Source organism: Ylistrum balloti, unplaced genomic scaffold, assembly GCF_031769215.1.
Source record: "Ylistrum balloti isolate Yb309-2 unplaced genomic scaffold, AGI_CSIRO_Ybal_v1 Utg370086, whole genome shotgun sequence".
NCBI lineage: Eukaryota > Metazoa > Mollusca > Bivalvia > Pectinida > Pectinidae > Ylistrum > Ylistrum balloti.
In genome coordinates, this window is record NW_026782120.1 from 39,947 (window position 1) to 57,670 (window position 17,724).

General features: G+C 37.1%; 1 protein-coding gene across 1 annotated transcript in view; it reads right to left on the reverse strand.

Annotated features, from left to right (window-relative positions):
- The window catches only part of LOC132549890 (protein unc-45 homolog B-like), a 46,238-nt gene that overhangs the window by 7,501 nt on the left and 21,013 nt on the right, over positions 1-17,724 (reverse strand). The window contains exons 10-19 of the mRNA XM_060213863.1: positions 15,078-15,170; positions 14,023-14,157; positions 10,636-10,730; positions 9,249-9,390; positions 8,158-8,298; positions 6,522-6,637; positions 6,333-6,399; positions 5,301-5,417; positions 4,901-5,016; positions 4,374-4,491 (exon numbers count right to left, since the gene is read on the reverse strand). Coding sequence (XP_060069846.1) covers positions 4,374-4,491; positions 4,901-5,016; positions 5,301-5,417; positions 6,333-6,399; positions 6,522-6,637; positions 8,158-8,298; positions 9,249-9,390; positions 10,636-10,730; positions 14,023-14,157; positions 15,078-15,170 — 1,140 coding nt within the window. The remainder of the gene's footprint in view (positions 1-4,373; positions 4,492-4,900; positions 5,017-5,300; positions 5,418-6,332; positions 6,400-6,521; positions 6,638-8,157; positions 8,299-9,248; positions 9,391-10,635; positions 10,731-14,022; positions 14,158-15,077; positions 15,171-17,724) is intronic.

Sequence of the window (17,724 nt, forward strand, 5' to 3'; positions counted from 1 at the left end):
CAGACACAACATAAAACTATAGACACAACACCTTCCCCACCTGTTCCTGAACACAACACAAAACTATAGTCCCAACCTGTTTCCAGATACAACACAAAACTATAGTCCCCACCTGTTTCCAGACACAACATAAAACTATAGTCCCCACCTGTTTCCAGACACAACACAAAACTATAGCCCCACCTGTTTCCAGACACAACACAAAACTATAGTCCCCACCTGTTTCCAGACACAACACAAAAATATAGTCCCAACTTGTTTCAAGACACAACACAAAACTATAGTCCCAACTTGTTTCAAGACACAACACAAAACTGTAGTCCCAACCTGTTTCCAGATACAACACAAAACTATAGTCCCAACCTGTTCCCTGACACAACACAAAACTATAGTCCGAACCTGTTTCCAGACACAACACAAAACTATAGTCCCCACCTGTTTCCAGACACAACACAAAACTATAGTCCCAACCTGTCTCCAGACACAACACAAAACTATAGTCCCAACCTGTTCCCAGACACAACACAAAACTATAGTCCCAACCTGTTTCCAGACACAACATAAAACTATAGTCCCCACCTGTTTCCAGATACAACACAAAACTATAGTCCCCACCTGTTTCCAAACACAACATAAAACTATAGTCCCCACCTGTTTCCAGATACAACACAAAACTATAGTCCCCACCTGTTTCCAGATACAACACAAAACTATAGTCCCAACCTGTTTCCAGACACAACATAAAACTATAGTCCCCACCTGTTTCCAGACACAACATAAAACTATAGTCCCCACCTGTTTCCAGACACAACATAAAACTATAGTCATCACCTGTTTCCAGACACAACACAAAACTATAGTCCCCACCTGTTTCCAGACACAACACAAAACTATAGTCCCCACCTGTTTCCAGATACAACACAAAACTACAGTCCCCATCTGTTTCCAAACACAACATAAAACTATAGTCCCCATCTGTTCCTAAACAACACAAAACTATAACCCCACCTGTTTCCAGACACAACATAAAACTATAGTCATCACCTGTTTCCAGACACAACACAAAACTATAGTCCCCACCTGTTTCCAGATACAACACAAAACTATAGTCCCCTCCTGTTTCCAAACACAACATAAAACTATAGCCCCCATCTGTTCCTAAACAACACAAAACTATAGCCCCACCTGTTTCCAGACACAACATAAAACTATAGTCATCACCTGTTTCCAGACACAACACAAAACTTTAGTCCCCTCCTGTTTCCAGACACAACACAACACTTTAGTCCCCTCCTGTTCTTGAACACAACACACAACTATAGTCCCTACCTGTTCCCAGACACAACACAAAACTATAGTGCCAACCTGTTTCCAGACACAACACAAAACTTTAGTCCCCTCCTGTTCTTGAACACAACACACAACTATAGTCCCTACCTGTTTCCAGACACAACACAAAACTATAGTCCCAACCTGTTTCCAGACACAACACAAAACTTTAGTCCCCTCCTGTTCTTGAACACAACACAAATCTATTTTCCCCACCTGTTCCTGAACACAACACAAAACTATAGTCCCAACCTGTTTCCAGATACAACACAAAACTATAGTCCCAACCTGTTTCCAGACACAACATAAAACTATAGTCCCCACCTGTTCCTAAACACAACACAAAACTATAGACCCCACCTGTTCCCAGATACAACACAAAACTATAGTCCCCTCCTGTTTCCAGATACAACACAAAACTATAGCCCCCACCTGTTTCCAGACACAACACAAAACTATAGCCCAACCTGTTCCTAAACAACACAAAACTATAGTCCCCACCTGTTTCCAGACACAACATAAAACTATAGTCCCCACCTGTTTCCAGATACAACACAAAACTATAGTCCTCTCTTGTTCCCAGACACAACACAAAACTATAGTCCCAACCTGTTTCCAAACACAACACAAAACTATAGTCCCCACCTGTTTCCAGACACAACATAAAACTATAGTCCCCTCCTGTTTCCAGATACAACACAAAACTATAGTCCTCTCTTGTTCCCAGACACAACACAAAACTATAGTCCCAACCTGTTTCCAAACACAACATAAAACTATAGTCCCCACCTGTTCCTAAACACAACACAAAACTATAGACCCCATCTGTTCCCAGATACAACACAAAACTATAGTCCCCTCCTGTTTCCAGATACAACACAAAACTATAGTCCCCACCTGTTCCTAAACAACACAAAACTATAGCCCAACCTGTTTCCAGATACAACACAAAACTATAGCCCAACCTGTTCCTAAACAACACAAAACTATAGTCCCCACCTGTTCCTAAACACAACACAAAACTATAGTCCCCACCTGTTTCCAGACACAACATAAAATTATAGTCCCAACCTGTTTCCAGACACAACATAAAACTATAGTCCTCTCTTGTTCCCAGACACAACACAAAACTATAGTCCCAACCTGTTTCCAAACACAACATAAAACTATAGTCCCCACCTGTTCCTAAACACAACATAAAACTATAGTCCCCACCTGTTTCCAGACACAACATAAAACTATAGTCCCCACCTGTTCCTAAACACAACACAAAACTATAGACCCCATCTGTTCCCAGATACAACACAAAACTATAGTCCCCACCTGTTCCTAAACACAACACAAAACTATAGTCCCCACCTGTTTCCAGACACAACATAAAACTATAGTCCCCACCTGTTTCCAGACACAACACAAAACTATAGCCCCACCTGTTTCCAGACACAACACAAAACTATAGTCCCCACCTGTTTCCAGACACAACACAAAAATATAGTCCCAACTTGTTTCAAGACACAACACAAAACTATAGTCCCAACTTGTTTCAAGACACAACACAAAACTATAGTCCCAACCTGTTTCCAGACACAACACAAAACTATAGTCCCAACCTGTTCCCTGACACAACACAAAACTATAGTCCGAACCTGTTTCCAGACACAACATAAAACTATAGTCCCCACCTGTTTCCAGATACAACACAAAACTATAGTCCCCACCTGTTTCCAGATACAACACAAAACTATAGTCCCCACCTGTTTCCAGATACAACACAAAACTATAGTCCCAACCTGTTTCCAGACACAACATAAAACTATAGTCCCAACCTGTTTCCAGACACAACATAAAACTATAGTCCCCACCTGTTTCCAGACACAACACAAAACTATAGTCCCCACCTGTTTCCAGACACAACACAAAACTATAGTCCCCACCTGTTTCCAAACACAACATAAAACTATAGTCCCCACCTGTTTCCAGATACAACACAAAACTATAGCCCCCACCTGTTCCTAAACAACACAAAACTGTAGCCCCACTTGTTTCCAGACAACATAAAACTATAGTCATCACCTGTTTCCAGACACAACACAAAACTATAGTCCCCTCCTGTTTCCAAACACAACATAAAACTATAGTCCCCATCTGTTCCTAAACAACACAAAACTATAACCCCACCTGTTTCCAGACACAACATAAAACTATAGTCATCACCTGTTTCCAGACACAACACAAAACTATAGTCCCCACCTGTTTCCAGATACAACACAAAACTATAGTCCCCACCTGTTTCCAAACACAACATAAAACTATAGCCCCCATCTGTTCCTAAACAACATAAAACTATAGCCCCACCTGTTTCCAGACACAACATAAAACTATAGCCCCCATCTGTTCCTAAACAACACAAAACTATAGTCCCCACCTGTTTCCAGATACAACACAAAACTATAGTCCCCACCTGTTTCCAAACACAACATAAAACTATAGCCCCCATCTGTTCCTAAACAACATAAAACTATAGCCCCACCTGTTTCCAGACACAACATAAAACTATAGCCCCCATCTGTTCCTAAACAACACAAAACTATAGTCCCCACCTGTTTCCAGACACAACATAAAACTATAGTCATCACCTGTTTCCAGACACAACACAAAACTTTAGTCCCCTCCTGTTCTTGAACACAACACACAACTATAGTCCCTACCTGTTCCCAGACACAACACAAAACTATAGTCCCACCTGTTTCCAGACACAACACAAAACTTTAGTCCCCTCCTGTTCTTGAACACAACACAAATCTATTTTCCCCACCTGTTCCTGAACACAACACAAAATTATAGTCCCCACCTTTTCCTGAACACAACACAAAACTATAGTCCCCACCTGTTCTTGAACACAACACAAAACTATATTCCCCACCTGTTGCCTATTGGTGACTAACAAAAAGACTTTAATTTCTAAAAAGGAATTCAAATAGATATTTTATATTAAATCTCTTCAATCTAAAAGTAAAAAAGTGAATGCAAAATTGTTCACTTACATCTTCATTCATGACCATGTTACACATGCATTCAGTTGCTGCTCGTGACAACATTTCATGATCATCTGTCATGTAGTTTTCAATTGTAGAAACACCTTTCTCTGCAACTATACGCTTTCTGGAATCATGAAATCAACCACAGAGTTCAGTTATCTCCCTTGTATTGGTAACTCTGACTGACTCATTGTTCTGATTTCGTTTCTGTGATACCTTGGATCGGTCCCCAAAAATTTTCAGTCAATATTTCACAATAATCAAGTCTTATTTTCAAATTTAAAAATGTTTCAGTTGAACAACAAATATTTCATTTACTTCAAAATGGTACCAAATTAGTTTTCATAAATACGTTGTGAGGTAAAATAACAATAAACATTTTTCCCCCTGTCATTGAGATTGCAGGATCTCAACCCTCAGGGAAAGATTATTAAGTTTCAATTACTTTGGCAAGCTTTGTGTGAAGTTTAATCATTTTCTCTTTTGTTGAAAATCTCTATCTTGCTTCCAAGGGAGTGAATTTTAATACTGACCTTAGGGAGTCACTGATTGAGGATAAGTTAGTGAGAGCCATCAGACCCTCAAAGTTCTGTAAAGCCGTGTTGTCAATGTGAAGGAGGTTCAACATGGGCCTTACAACTTCATACATCTGTGAAACAAAATGATGATATTTTACCAAAACATACTGTGATGATAAATCTGTCATTTACTGATTCAGAATTAAACACAGAAATATTTACTTCTTTTGAGATATATATTCATGCAATTCTTACTTTTATTAAAGTCAAATTTTCACTCCTGAGCTACGGGAAGCACCACAAAAATATTCCAGCAAACTACCTAAAGGTGAATTACCGTAAGTCACATATGTATACATACCCTGGAAATTAATTGCCTTGCTGAAAAAAAATAAAAAGTTTTCAATGAGCTTACCCTTTGGCCAGGGAAGGTAGTTTCTGGATTCATTGTTATGGTGATTTTGGCGAGAGCTTGAGCTGCCAGGGGCTGGCCCTTGTCAGTATTGTTCTCCATGGCCAGACCTAACAAAGCCTGAACAAACAAAACTTAGCTGTAGTAACATTAACAATTCTAAATACAGTCATGGACCTTGAGGGGTAATCCTTTAAATATTACTTAATTCTATCTTTGACTTTGATGTAAGACCCATATAATTATCTTTAGTTCCATCCTTTGACCTTGAGAGGTGACCCTTTGAGTTTTATTTAACTCTTCATTTGACTTTGATGTAAGACCCATATAATTATCATAAGTTCTAACCTTTGACCTTGAGGGGTGACCCTTTAAGTTTTAAGTTTTAACCATTGGTCTTGATAGGACTTATATTCTAAATTTAGACCTTGAGGTATGATCTTTGGGACTTCAGTAAATTCTAACCTTTGACCTTGAGGTATGATCTTTGGGACTTCAGTAAATTCTAACCTTTGACCTTGAGGTAGGATCTTTGGGACTTCAGTAAATTCTAACCTTTGACCTTGAGGTATGATCTTTGGGACTTCAGTAAATTCTAACCTTTGACCTTGAGGTAGGATCTTTGGGACTTCAGTAAATTCTAACCTTTGACCTTGAGGTATGATCTTTGGGACTTCAGTAAATTCTAACCTTTGACCTTGAGGTATGATCTTTGGGACTTCAGTAAATTCTAACCTTTGACCTTGAGGTATGATCTTTGGGACTTCAGTAAATTCTAACCTTTGATGTTGAGGTGTGACCCTCGGGACTTCAGTAAATTCTAACCTTTGACCTTGAGGTATGATCTTTTGGACTTCAGTAAATTCTAACCTTTGACCTTGAGGTGTGACCCTCGGGACTTCATTAAATTCTAACCTTTGATCTTGAGGTGAGACCCTCGGGACTTAAGTAAATTCTTACTTTTGACCCTGAGGTACATTTATGACCCTACAGATTTCAACTAATTCTAACTTATGACCATGAGGTATGACTTACCTTGGCTCCACCCTGTGCAACAACTAATCCCCTCAGTTCTTCCTCAGTTGTCAGTGCCAAGAACACCCTAAAAAAGTCACATGGAATAATTCAACTTATGCCAAGAATACAGAGATATACTGACATGCCTAAACATAATAATATGACCAGCAGACCAAACCAGAAACAAGGAGAGACACCCATAGTTACCTGGAAAGTTGTTCTCTCGTATTTTTACTATCTGCATTACTAAGGGCTACCAGAGCTGTCACTACACCATAATTTGCCAAAGCCATCACACGCTTCTTTACAAAGTCTGGTTTGTCCTGTAAAAGACGTCATTGAAATCAAGACCTGGTTGCTAAGAGTGAAGCATAAGGATGGTCTCAACAGATCAATAAAATATAAACTTAATTAGCTTTACAACAAAAAACAGGTTATATGAAATTCTCCACTCGCGAAGGCCCACATGGAATTTGTGAGGGGTCTTACTCTGAGAGGAGTACACAAGAAAATCTAGGTAACGTATTTCACCGCAAATAAGGCCCCTCCGGCAAATAAGCCCCCCCCCTCCCTTCTTTTTAAAAAAAAAAAAACACGTGCGACGATAAAGCAGTACTTACATTTAATCGCCAGGTGTAATTATTAGGGGCTTGTTTTTGTAGTGTTTACAGGTGACCACTTATTTTTTATTTCAACTGGTGATAATTTGGTAACAATCACAGCGACTGAGCGAGAGGGCCGCGCTCAAAACATGCTAAAACAACACAGTGTCACTTTGACGTTTTGAGAAGACTTTGACACGTTGAGTCCCAAGCCATATCAGTGTCGTTAAATAGAGAGTAAAAATCCATCCATGACACAAATAATCATGCCTGCTACACGTAAACGTTACACAATTAGGGAGAAGTTGGACATCGTTACTGGTTCCAGGACAATGGTCGAAATCTCCATCAGACAGCAAGAGATTTCTCCGTCGACAGGAAACTCGTCAGACAGTGGGACGGAGACTCTGAGAAACTTATTGGCCATGGAAAAGGAACAGACTCCAAGAAGAATAAGCTTCCCACCAACCTAGCGCCCAGGTCCAAGCTTGACAACGCCGTATTTGACTGGTTCATCCAGGAATGCGCCAAGGGTTGAGCCGTCGCCAATTATCGGCTGCAGTCAAGGGGGAGAGAACTCGCCAGCCAACTCCACATTGACAACTTCATAGCCTCCAATGGATGGTTACGCCGCTGGAAACAGCGTTTCAGCGTTGGAATACGTTGATCTCAGTAAAATATATTTTGTTATATTGTTAATAAAATTATTGATCCTATTTTCGCCTCTGGGTTATTTTTGATGACAGATAGGACAAGTTATCATTCATTATGACGAAAAATCCAAGATGGCAGACACATGTACATCTCGTGAACAGGGGGATTTGAACTGGGTGGGGGGGGCTTATTTGCAGTAAAATACGGTAATCAGGCAGGTGACCCATATTCATCCAGGGAATTGAACCCAGTAACCTAAGTGAAACTCTGAACCTCAACATCCTCCCCCCACAAACCCTAGCCCCCTCCCCTCCCATACACACAAACTCTAGCCCCCCCCCCCCCCCCCCCCAACACACACACAAACCCTAGCCCCTCCACACACAAACCCTAGCCCCCTCCCCTCCCATACACACAAACCCTAGCCCCCCCCCCCCCCCCCCCCCCCCCCCCCCCCAACACACACACAAACCCTAGCCCCCTAACCAACAAAAAAAATGTAAAATAGAGAAAAGACAACATCAAACTTCATTACAAAGTAGATATATCAATTATAGCTGTATAAAATTTGATGATCTCTTACTGACCTTTTCATGCTCCTCAGGTACATGCTGTTTTGCATATTTTGCAAGCTCAATCATTTCAGGCACCATCTCCTTCTGATCGTAGCTGTTTGTGATATTCACGAAAACCGTTGAAGCTGGGTATAGAATATTCTTCTCTGCTTTCTTAAATAAGAAATTAACATCACAATTTCAAAATGCAGTAGAATTACCTGCAGATAAACTGGAAACAGTATTTAAGTGACAATGTTTTAGCCAAGACTACAGGGCAAAGTTCCTTTACCACAGATATGATTAAAATTAAATGAGAATATTGATATAAAATTATTTGCTGGTACATCATTGCTACAGTGTGTCATTTATCAATAACATTTGTCAATTGGATATTTCTGATACAAAAGCAAATTCAGAAGAAAGATCATTAATTCATAGGACAATCCTGTGAAGCCATGGATGTTGTTAAACACTAAAAGACAATGGGCAGTCACATGATTACCATGTGATATTATGGTAGGTGTAAAACAAAGGAGTCACCACGGTGCTGTGATGGCTGTTATCCTACTGGAGTGAGAATATTTACTAAGGACACATTAGCCCTTTTAACAAGGATAATTTCATAGCATTCTGAAGAACTTAGGGACTGCAACATATGTTCAAAACAGCCATTATATTCAGCTGTACAAGGTTCCATACAACCATGTTTACACCACAGAGAAAAGAAGACCGCTAAAAATGGAACCAAATGAAATATTCCACTTTTCCACTGAATTAGAGTTGTTGGACAAATTGAACTTCAGCAAAATTTACTGCGTAAAAAAAACAACAAGAAAATACCAACATGTCAACAGAATTATATTCCAAACTCAAATTCAGTAAAACTAGGGCAAAATATGAACAAAAGGAAAGATTTACCCAGAGACTCCTGAATAAGTACAAGGGTGATAAGAACAATACCTGCCATGTCAACATTGGTCAATCCAAGTAAGTGATGTCACGTTCTCAGATGAGGTCGCGGTATACAACAACGAAACCAACAGGCAAACTAACATGCAAAAAACTACAATATTTATCAATGAAATCACTATGACAACTGTAAAATTTCTTCTATTCCTTACAGCTGTGACATCTATTAGAGACTTTAAGGCGCTGATGTCGTTGACAAGATCTTCCTTAACATCAGCATCCAGAGTGAGAAAGGCAAGACCTTCTGTCGCCCATCGTCGCAAATCGACGTCCTTACTGGGGTTATTAAGAAACCTACAATATCAATATTTACATTCACAGCTTAATACTGTACAAACTACTGCTTCTGAAGGAAAAAAATGATTAAACAAATAAAACCACAGTATATTCTTCAGCATAATATATGTACGCTATTGTGATGTCCATCTAAACAGAACTATGCATTGTCTTCTCCTTAGTGGAAACATGCTCTCGATCTATAAGACATTAAGTCACAAGGCTGGCTTAGACACAAGACTGACTCTGACAAAACAGCATCCAAATCCAGTCAATACTTCTAGACTCAGTGATATGGAGCTGTTTTCACACAAAACCTGGAGTAAGTGGAGAAACTTCTTTTGACTTGATGTTTAATAGTAAACACTAAAGACTGACAGTTTTGCCAAATATGTATCTAATAAAAATGGTTTTTTACACATCTCTCTTTAAAGATATTTTCCACATATCAAGCTCTGTGTCACCTTGTGCTTTTATATATATAAAAGAATTTATAATATCAAACTTTGGTGGCAAAACTAGCAAATATAGAAATGACATGAACTTCACATCTTTTCCTTTCACCTTCCTTTTTTTACTTAAATTTTTCTTTATGCAAATGTGTCTGTGTGAGTAATATAAGTGTAAACAAACTAAATAGAAGTAGACTTCAATAAGGATATCAATAAGTGTTCAAGTATGGTATGCAGGTGTGTGTGAGAGAGCGTGTATCTGTATGTGTGTGAGAGCGTGTATCTGTATGTGTGGGTGATATCCAGGTGTGTGTGAGAGAGCGTGTATCTGTATGTGTGAGTGATATTCAGGTGTGTGTGAGAGAGCGTGTATCTGTATGTGTGAGTGATATCCAGGTGTTTGTGAGAGAGCGTGTATCTGTATGTGTGAGTGATATCCAGGTGTGTGTGAGAGAGCGTGTATCTGTATGTGTGAGTGATATCCAGGTGTGTGTGAGACAGCGTGTATCTGTATGTGTGAGTGATATCCAGGTGTGTGTGAGAGAGCGTGTATCTGTATGTGTGAATCATAATGAGAATGCAGTGCATGTTATTGTCCTTTGTTTCATTATATATGTATGTATATGATCAGAAATGATTCCAAAATAAAAAAAAATACCAAAAAACCTTTTCTGCACTCATAAGGAAACCAACATGGAGGATGAGCAATATTAACAACTGATCATCAGACGGAATGAGCAGAAAATGCCAATAAAATATTACCTTTCACCTGCCACAAAAGGCTAGTCAAAAGCTTAATGTAACAACTTACCGACGGCATGACTTTGCCATGGCCAGAGTCGACCCTTCAGCCATGGGCTTATTACTGGCATCTGAGCCTCCGGATGTCCCCAGCTTACACAGACCCTTTATACAAAAGAAAATTGATAGAATTGTTTATAAAGAAGACTGAGAAAGATCCAGGACTAACAAGGTCATTTTTTCTACATGATTGCTTTGATATTCTGTGAACATAATGTATTGCTGGTAATTTTTGTGGCTCAAAGATTTCACAATTTTTGGTTGAAACGTTCTTAAATTTGATTCCATTTCAAACAATATCAATGAAACTAGTTACAAATTTGACAATTTAGATGGTGAGAAGCTCACTTAAATGGAAACTTCAGCTTAGTTATAATTACACAGAAGAGTACCATTTCGGGGTGAAATGTACCACTACAGCTTAGTTATAATTACACAGAAGAGTTCCATTTCGGGGTGAAATGTACCACTACAGCTAAGTTATAATTACACAGAAGAGTTCCATTTCGGGGTGAAATGTACCACTACAGCTTGGTTATAATTACACAGAAGAGTTCCACTTTAGGGTGAAATGTACCACTACAGCTTAGTTATAATTACACAGAAGAGTTCCACTTTAGGGTGAAATGTACCACTACAGCTTAGTTATAATTACACAGAAGAGTTCCATTTCAGGGTGAAATGTACCACTACAGCTTGGTTATAATTACACAGAAGAGTTCCACTTTAGGGTGAAATGTACCAATACAGCTAAGTTATAATAACACAGAAGAGTTCCACTTTAGGGTGAAATGTACCAATACAGCTTAGTTATAATTACACAGAAGAGTTCCACTTTAGGGTAAAATGTACCACTACAGCTTGGTTATAATTACACAGAAGATTTCCACTTTAGGATAAAATGTACCACTACAGCTTGGTTATAATTACACAGAAGAGTTCCACTTTAGGGTAAAATGTACCACTACAGCTTGGTTATAATTACACAGAAGAGTTCCACTTTAGGGTAAAATGTACCACTACAGCTTGGTTATAATTACACAGAAGAGTTCCACTTTAGGGTGAAATGTACCACTACAGCTTAGTTATAATAACACAGAAGAGTTCCACTTTAGGGTGAAATGTACCACTACAGCTTAGTTATAATAACACAGAAGAGTTCCACTTTAGGGTAAAATGTACCACTACAGCTTAGTTATAATAACACAGAAGAGTTCCACTTTAGGGTGAAATGTACCACTACAGCTTAGTTATAATAACACAGAAGAGTTCCATTTCAGGGTGAAATGTACCACTACAGCTTAGTTATAATTACACAGAAGAGTTCCACTTTAGGGTGAAATGTACCACTACAGCTAAGTTATAATTACACAGAAGAGTTCCACTTTAGGGTGAAATGTACCACTACAGCTTAGTTATAATAACACAGAAGAGTTCCACTTTAGGGTGAAATGTACCACTACAGCTTAGTTATAATTACACAGAAGAGTTTCACTTTAGGGTAAAATGTACCACTACAGCTTAGTTATAATAACACAGAAGAGTTCCACTTTAGGGTGAAATGTACCAATACAGCTTAGTTATAATTACACAGAAGAGTTCCATTTCGGGGTGAAATGTACCACTACAGCTAAGTTATAATAACACAGAAGAGTTTCACTTTAGGGTAAAATGTACCACTACAGCTTAGTTATAATAACACAGAAGAGTTTCACTTTAGGGTAAAATGTACCACTACAGCTTAGTTATAATTACACAGAAGAGTTCCACTTTAGGGTGAAATGTACCACTACAGCTTAGTTATAATTACACAGAAGAGTTCCACTTTAGGGTGAAATGTACCACTACAGCTTGGTTATAATTACACAGAAGAGTTTCACTTTAGGGTAAAATGTACCACTACAGCTTAGTTATAATAACACAGAAGAGTTCCACTTTAGGGTGAAATGTACCACTACAGCTTAGTTATAATTACACAGAAGAGTTCCACTTTAGGGTGAAATGTACCACTACAGCTTAGTTATAATTACACAGAAGAGTTCCATTTCGGGGTGAAATGTACCACTACAGCTTGGTTATAATTACACAGAAGAGTTTCACTTTAGGGTAAAATGTACCACTACAGCTTAGTTATAATAACACAGAAGAGTTCCACTTTAGGGTGAAATGTACCACTACAGCTTAGTTATAATTACACAGAAGAGTTCCACTTTAGGGTGAAATGTACCAACAGCTTCCACTTTATGAAATGTTACAGTAGTTATAATTACACAGAAGAGTTCCATTTCAGGGTGAAATGTACCACTACAGCTTGGTTATAATTACACAGAAGAGTTCCACTTTAGGGTGAAATGTACCAATACAGCTTAGTTATAATAACACAGAAGAGTTCCATTTCGGGGTGAAATGTACCACTACAGCTTGGTTATAATTACACAGAAGAGTTCCATTTCGGGGTGAAATGTACCACTACAGCTTGGTTATAATTACACAGAAGAGTTCCACTTTAGGATAAAATGTACCACTACAGCTTAGTTATAATTACACAGAAGAGTTCCATTTCCGGGTGAAATGTACCACTACAGCTTGGTTATAATTACACAGAAGAGTTCCACTTTAGGGTGAAATGTACCACTACAGCTTGGTTATAATTACACAGAAGAGTTCCATTTCAGGGTGAAATGTACCACTACAGCTAAGTTATAATTACACAGAAGAGTTCCACTTTAGGGTAAAATGTACCACTACAGCTTAGTTATAATTACACAGAAGAGTTCCACTTTAGGGTAAAATGTACCACTACAGCTTAGTTATAATCACACAGAAGAGTTCCACTTTAGGGTGAAATGTACCACTACAGCTTGGTTATAATTACACAGAAGAGTTCCACTTTAGGGTAAAATGTACCACTACAGCTTAGTTATAATCACACAGAAGAGTTCCACTTTAGGGTGAAATGTACCACTACAGCTTGGTTATAATTACACAGAAGAGTTCCACTTTAGGGTGAAATGTACCACTACAGCTTAGTTATAATTACACAGAAGAGTTCCACTTTAGGGTGAAATGTACCACTACAGCTTAGTTATAATTACACAGAAGAGTTCCACTTTAGGGTAAAATGTACCACTACAGCTTAGTTATAATTACACAGAAGAGTTCCATTTCCGGGTGAAATGTACCAATACAGCTTGGTTATAATTACACGAAAGAGTTCCACTTTAGGGTGAAATGTACCACTGCAGCTTGGTCATAATTACACGAAAGAGTTCCACTTTAGGAATCTTTACGGATCAAAGACATTTGATTCTACATTAGCACTGGTATTTGTTGCATATCTTGTTATGGTATTTTGTTTAGAAGCTGATGAGATTTTCTACCACTATTATTCCCTTACCACAAGAGCTCGAACTTTGATGGAGTCTTCTGCAGTCTGGTATAATTTCTTCAAAATTGGAACAGCACCAGCCAGAAGACTATTACAACGCTTCTGTTTCTGTGCCGAGTGTACAATGGCCTCCACAGCAATTTGCTATTGATAATGAAATTTTCATTTTTACAAAGACACAGAAAAGAAGTATTTATAAAGATCTTTCTTTGTCTCAACATGAAATACAAGTATTAATACATCTTTGTCTCAACAATAAATACATGTATTTATAGATCTTTGTCTCAACAGTAAATACAAGTATTTATAGATCTTTGTCTCAACAGTAAATACATGTATTTATAGATCGTTGTCTCAACAGTAAATACATGTATTTAGAGATCTTTGTCTCAACAGTAAATACAAGTATTTATAAAGATCGTTGTCTCAACAGTAAATACAAGTATTTACAAAGATCGTTGTCTCAACAGTAAATACATATATTTATAAAGATCGTTGTCTCAACATTAAATACATGTATTTATAGACCTTTGTCTCAACAGTAAATACATGTATTTATAAAGATCTTTGTCTCAACAGTAAATACATGTATTTATAGATCTTTGTCTCAACAGTAAATACAAGTATTTATAGATCTTTGTCTCAACAGTAAATACATGTATTTATAGATCGTTGTCTCAACAGTAAATACATGTATTTATAGATCTTTGTCTCAACAGTAAATACATGTATTTATAGATCTTTGTCTCAACAGTAAATACAAGTATTTATAGATCTTTGTCTCAACAGTAAATACATGTATTTATAGATCTTTGTCTCAACAGTAAATACAAGTATTTATAGATCTTTGTCTCAACAGTAAATACATATGCTTATGAATGCCAAGTGAAAACATTTCAATAATTCAATAATCAATTATATACATATGCGACCATGTTTTCTGGTCTTATTTTTAAGGAGTTTTTGATTAATGTCAATAGTAAAGTACCACAGTCAATGAAATTTTAATTTAGGGGTGTAAATTTATAGTATACTTTTGAGATTGATTCTGCAATTAAATCTACCTGGTGGAGAACATTTTCGCTGTCAGCCATGGCAAACATGATTTTAGTGACTCCTTCAAACCCAAGGATCATACTGCCAACCTCGTAAGGACCCTGTTAAAGAAAATATATCTTAATCAAGGGGCCTCCATATATGTTATTCTTCACTTAAACATAAAAACTCTGTATATCTCAGTGGTATTCTGTATGCCCATATAAGGTATGATAAGCATTACATTATATACCTTAACACTCTTTAAAATTATTCACAATGAAACAAAGGCATTAATGTATATTATCAAAATGATAACAATTTGAATATGCACATTTGTATATACTCAACTAAATAATATATCTTCCATCCTGCATCAATAGATTGACTACAAAGTGTGATTTACCTGTAGTAAAGTAAACAGTGTGATTTACCTGTAGTAAAGTAAACAGTGTGATTTATCTGTAGTAAAGTAAACACAGTGTAATTTACCTGTAGTAAAGTAAACAGTGTGATTTACCTGTAGTAAAGTAAACAGTGTGATTTATCTGTAGTAAAGTAAACACAGTGTAATTTACCTGTAGTAAAGTAAACAGTGTGATTTACCTGTAGTAAAGTAAACAGTGTGATTTATCTGTAGTAAAGTAAACACAGTGTGATTTACCTGTAGTAAAGTTAACACAGTGTAATTTACCTGTAGTAAAGTTATTACAGTGTGATTTACCTGTAGTAACATTAACAGTGTGATTTACCTGTAGTAACGTTAACAGTGTGATTTAACTGTAGTAAAGTTAGCACAGTGTGATTTACCTGTAGTAAAGTTAACACAGTGTAATTTACCTGTAGTAAAGTTAACAGAGTGATTTACCTGTAGTAAAGTTAAAACGGTGTTATTTTCCTGTAGTAAAGTTAACAGTGTTATTTACCTGTAGTAAAGTTAACAGTGTTATTTACCTGTAGTAAAGTTAACAGTGTGATTTACCTGTAGTAAAGTTAACAGTGTGATTTACCTGTAGTAAAGTTAACAGTGTAATTTACCTGTAGTAAAGTTAACACTGTAATTTACCTGCAGTAAAGTTAACAGTGTGATTTACCTGTAGTAAAGTTAACAGTGTGATTTACCTGTAGTAAAGTTAACAGTGTGATTTACCTGTAGTAAAGTTAACAGTGTGATTTACCTGTAGTAAAGTTAACAGTGTGATTTACCTGTAGTAAAGTTAACAGTGTGATTTACCTGCAGTAACCTGTAGTAAAGTTAACAGTGTGATTTACCTGTAGTAAAGTTAACAGTGTAATTTACCTGTAGTAAAGTTAACAGTGTGATTTACCTGTAGTAAAGTTAACAGTGTGATTTACCTGCAGTAAAGTTAACAGTGTGATTTACCTGTAGTAAAGTTAACAGTGTGATTTACCTACAGTAAAGTTAACAGTGTGATTTACCTGCAGTAAAGTTAACAGTGTGATTTACCTGCAGTAAAGTTAACAGTGTAATTTACCTGTAGTAAAGTTAACACTGTGATTAACCTGTAGTAAACTTAACAGTGTGATTTACCTGTAGTAAACTTAACAGTGTGATTTACCTGCAGTAAAGTTAACAGTGTGATTTACCTGTAGTAAAGTTAACAGTGTGATTTACCTGTAGTAAACTTAACAGTGTGATTTACCTGTAGTAAACTTAACAGTGTTATTTACCTGTAGTAAAGTTAACAGTGTGATTTACCTGTAGTAAAGTTAACAGTGTGATTTACCTGTAGTAAAGTTAACAGTGTAATTTACCTGTAGTAAAGTTAACAGTGTGATTTACCTGTAGTAAAGTTAACAGTGTGATTTACCTGTAGTAAAGTTAACAGTGTGATTTACCTGCAGTAAAGTTAACAGTGTGATTTACCTGCAGTAAAGTTAACAGTGTGATTTACCTGTGTAAAGTAAAGTTAACAGTGTGATTTACCTGTAGTAAAGTTAACAGTGTGATTTACCTGTAGTAAAGTTAACAGTGTGATTTACCTGTAGTAAAGTTAACAGTGTGATTTACCTGTGATTTACCAGTAAAGTTAACAGTGTGATTTACCTGTAGTAAAGTTAACAGTGTGATTTACCTGTAGTAAAGTTAACAGTGTGATTTACCTGCAGTAAAGTTAACAGTGTGATTTACCTGATTTACCTGGAGTAAAGTTAACAGTGTGATTTACCTGTAGTAAAGTTAACAGTGTGATTTACCTGTAGTAAAGTTAACAGTGTGATTTACCTGTAGTAAAGTTAACACTGTGATTTACCTGTAGTAAAGTTAACAGTGTGATTTACCTGTAGTAAAGTAAACACAGTGTGATTTACCTGCAGTAAAGTTAACAGTGTGATTTACCTGTAGTAAAGTTAACAGTGTGATTTACCTGTAGTAAAGTTAACAGTGTGATTTACCTGCAGTAAAGTTAACAGTGTGATTTACCTGTAGTAAAGTTAACAGTGTGATTTACCTGTAGTAAAGTTAACAGTGTGATTTACCTGTAGTAAAGTTAACAGTGTGATTTACCTGTAGTAAAGTTAACAGTGTGATTTACCTGCAGTAAAGTTAACAGTGTGATTTACCTGCAGTAAAGTTAACAGTGTGATTTACCTGTAGTAAAGTTAACAGTGTGATTTACCTGTAGTAAAGTTAACAGTGTGATTTACCTGTAGTAA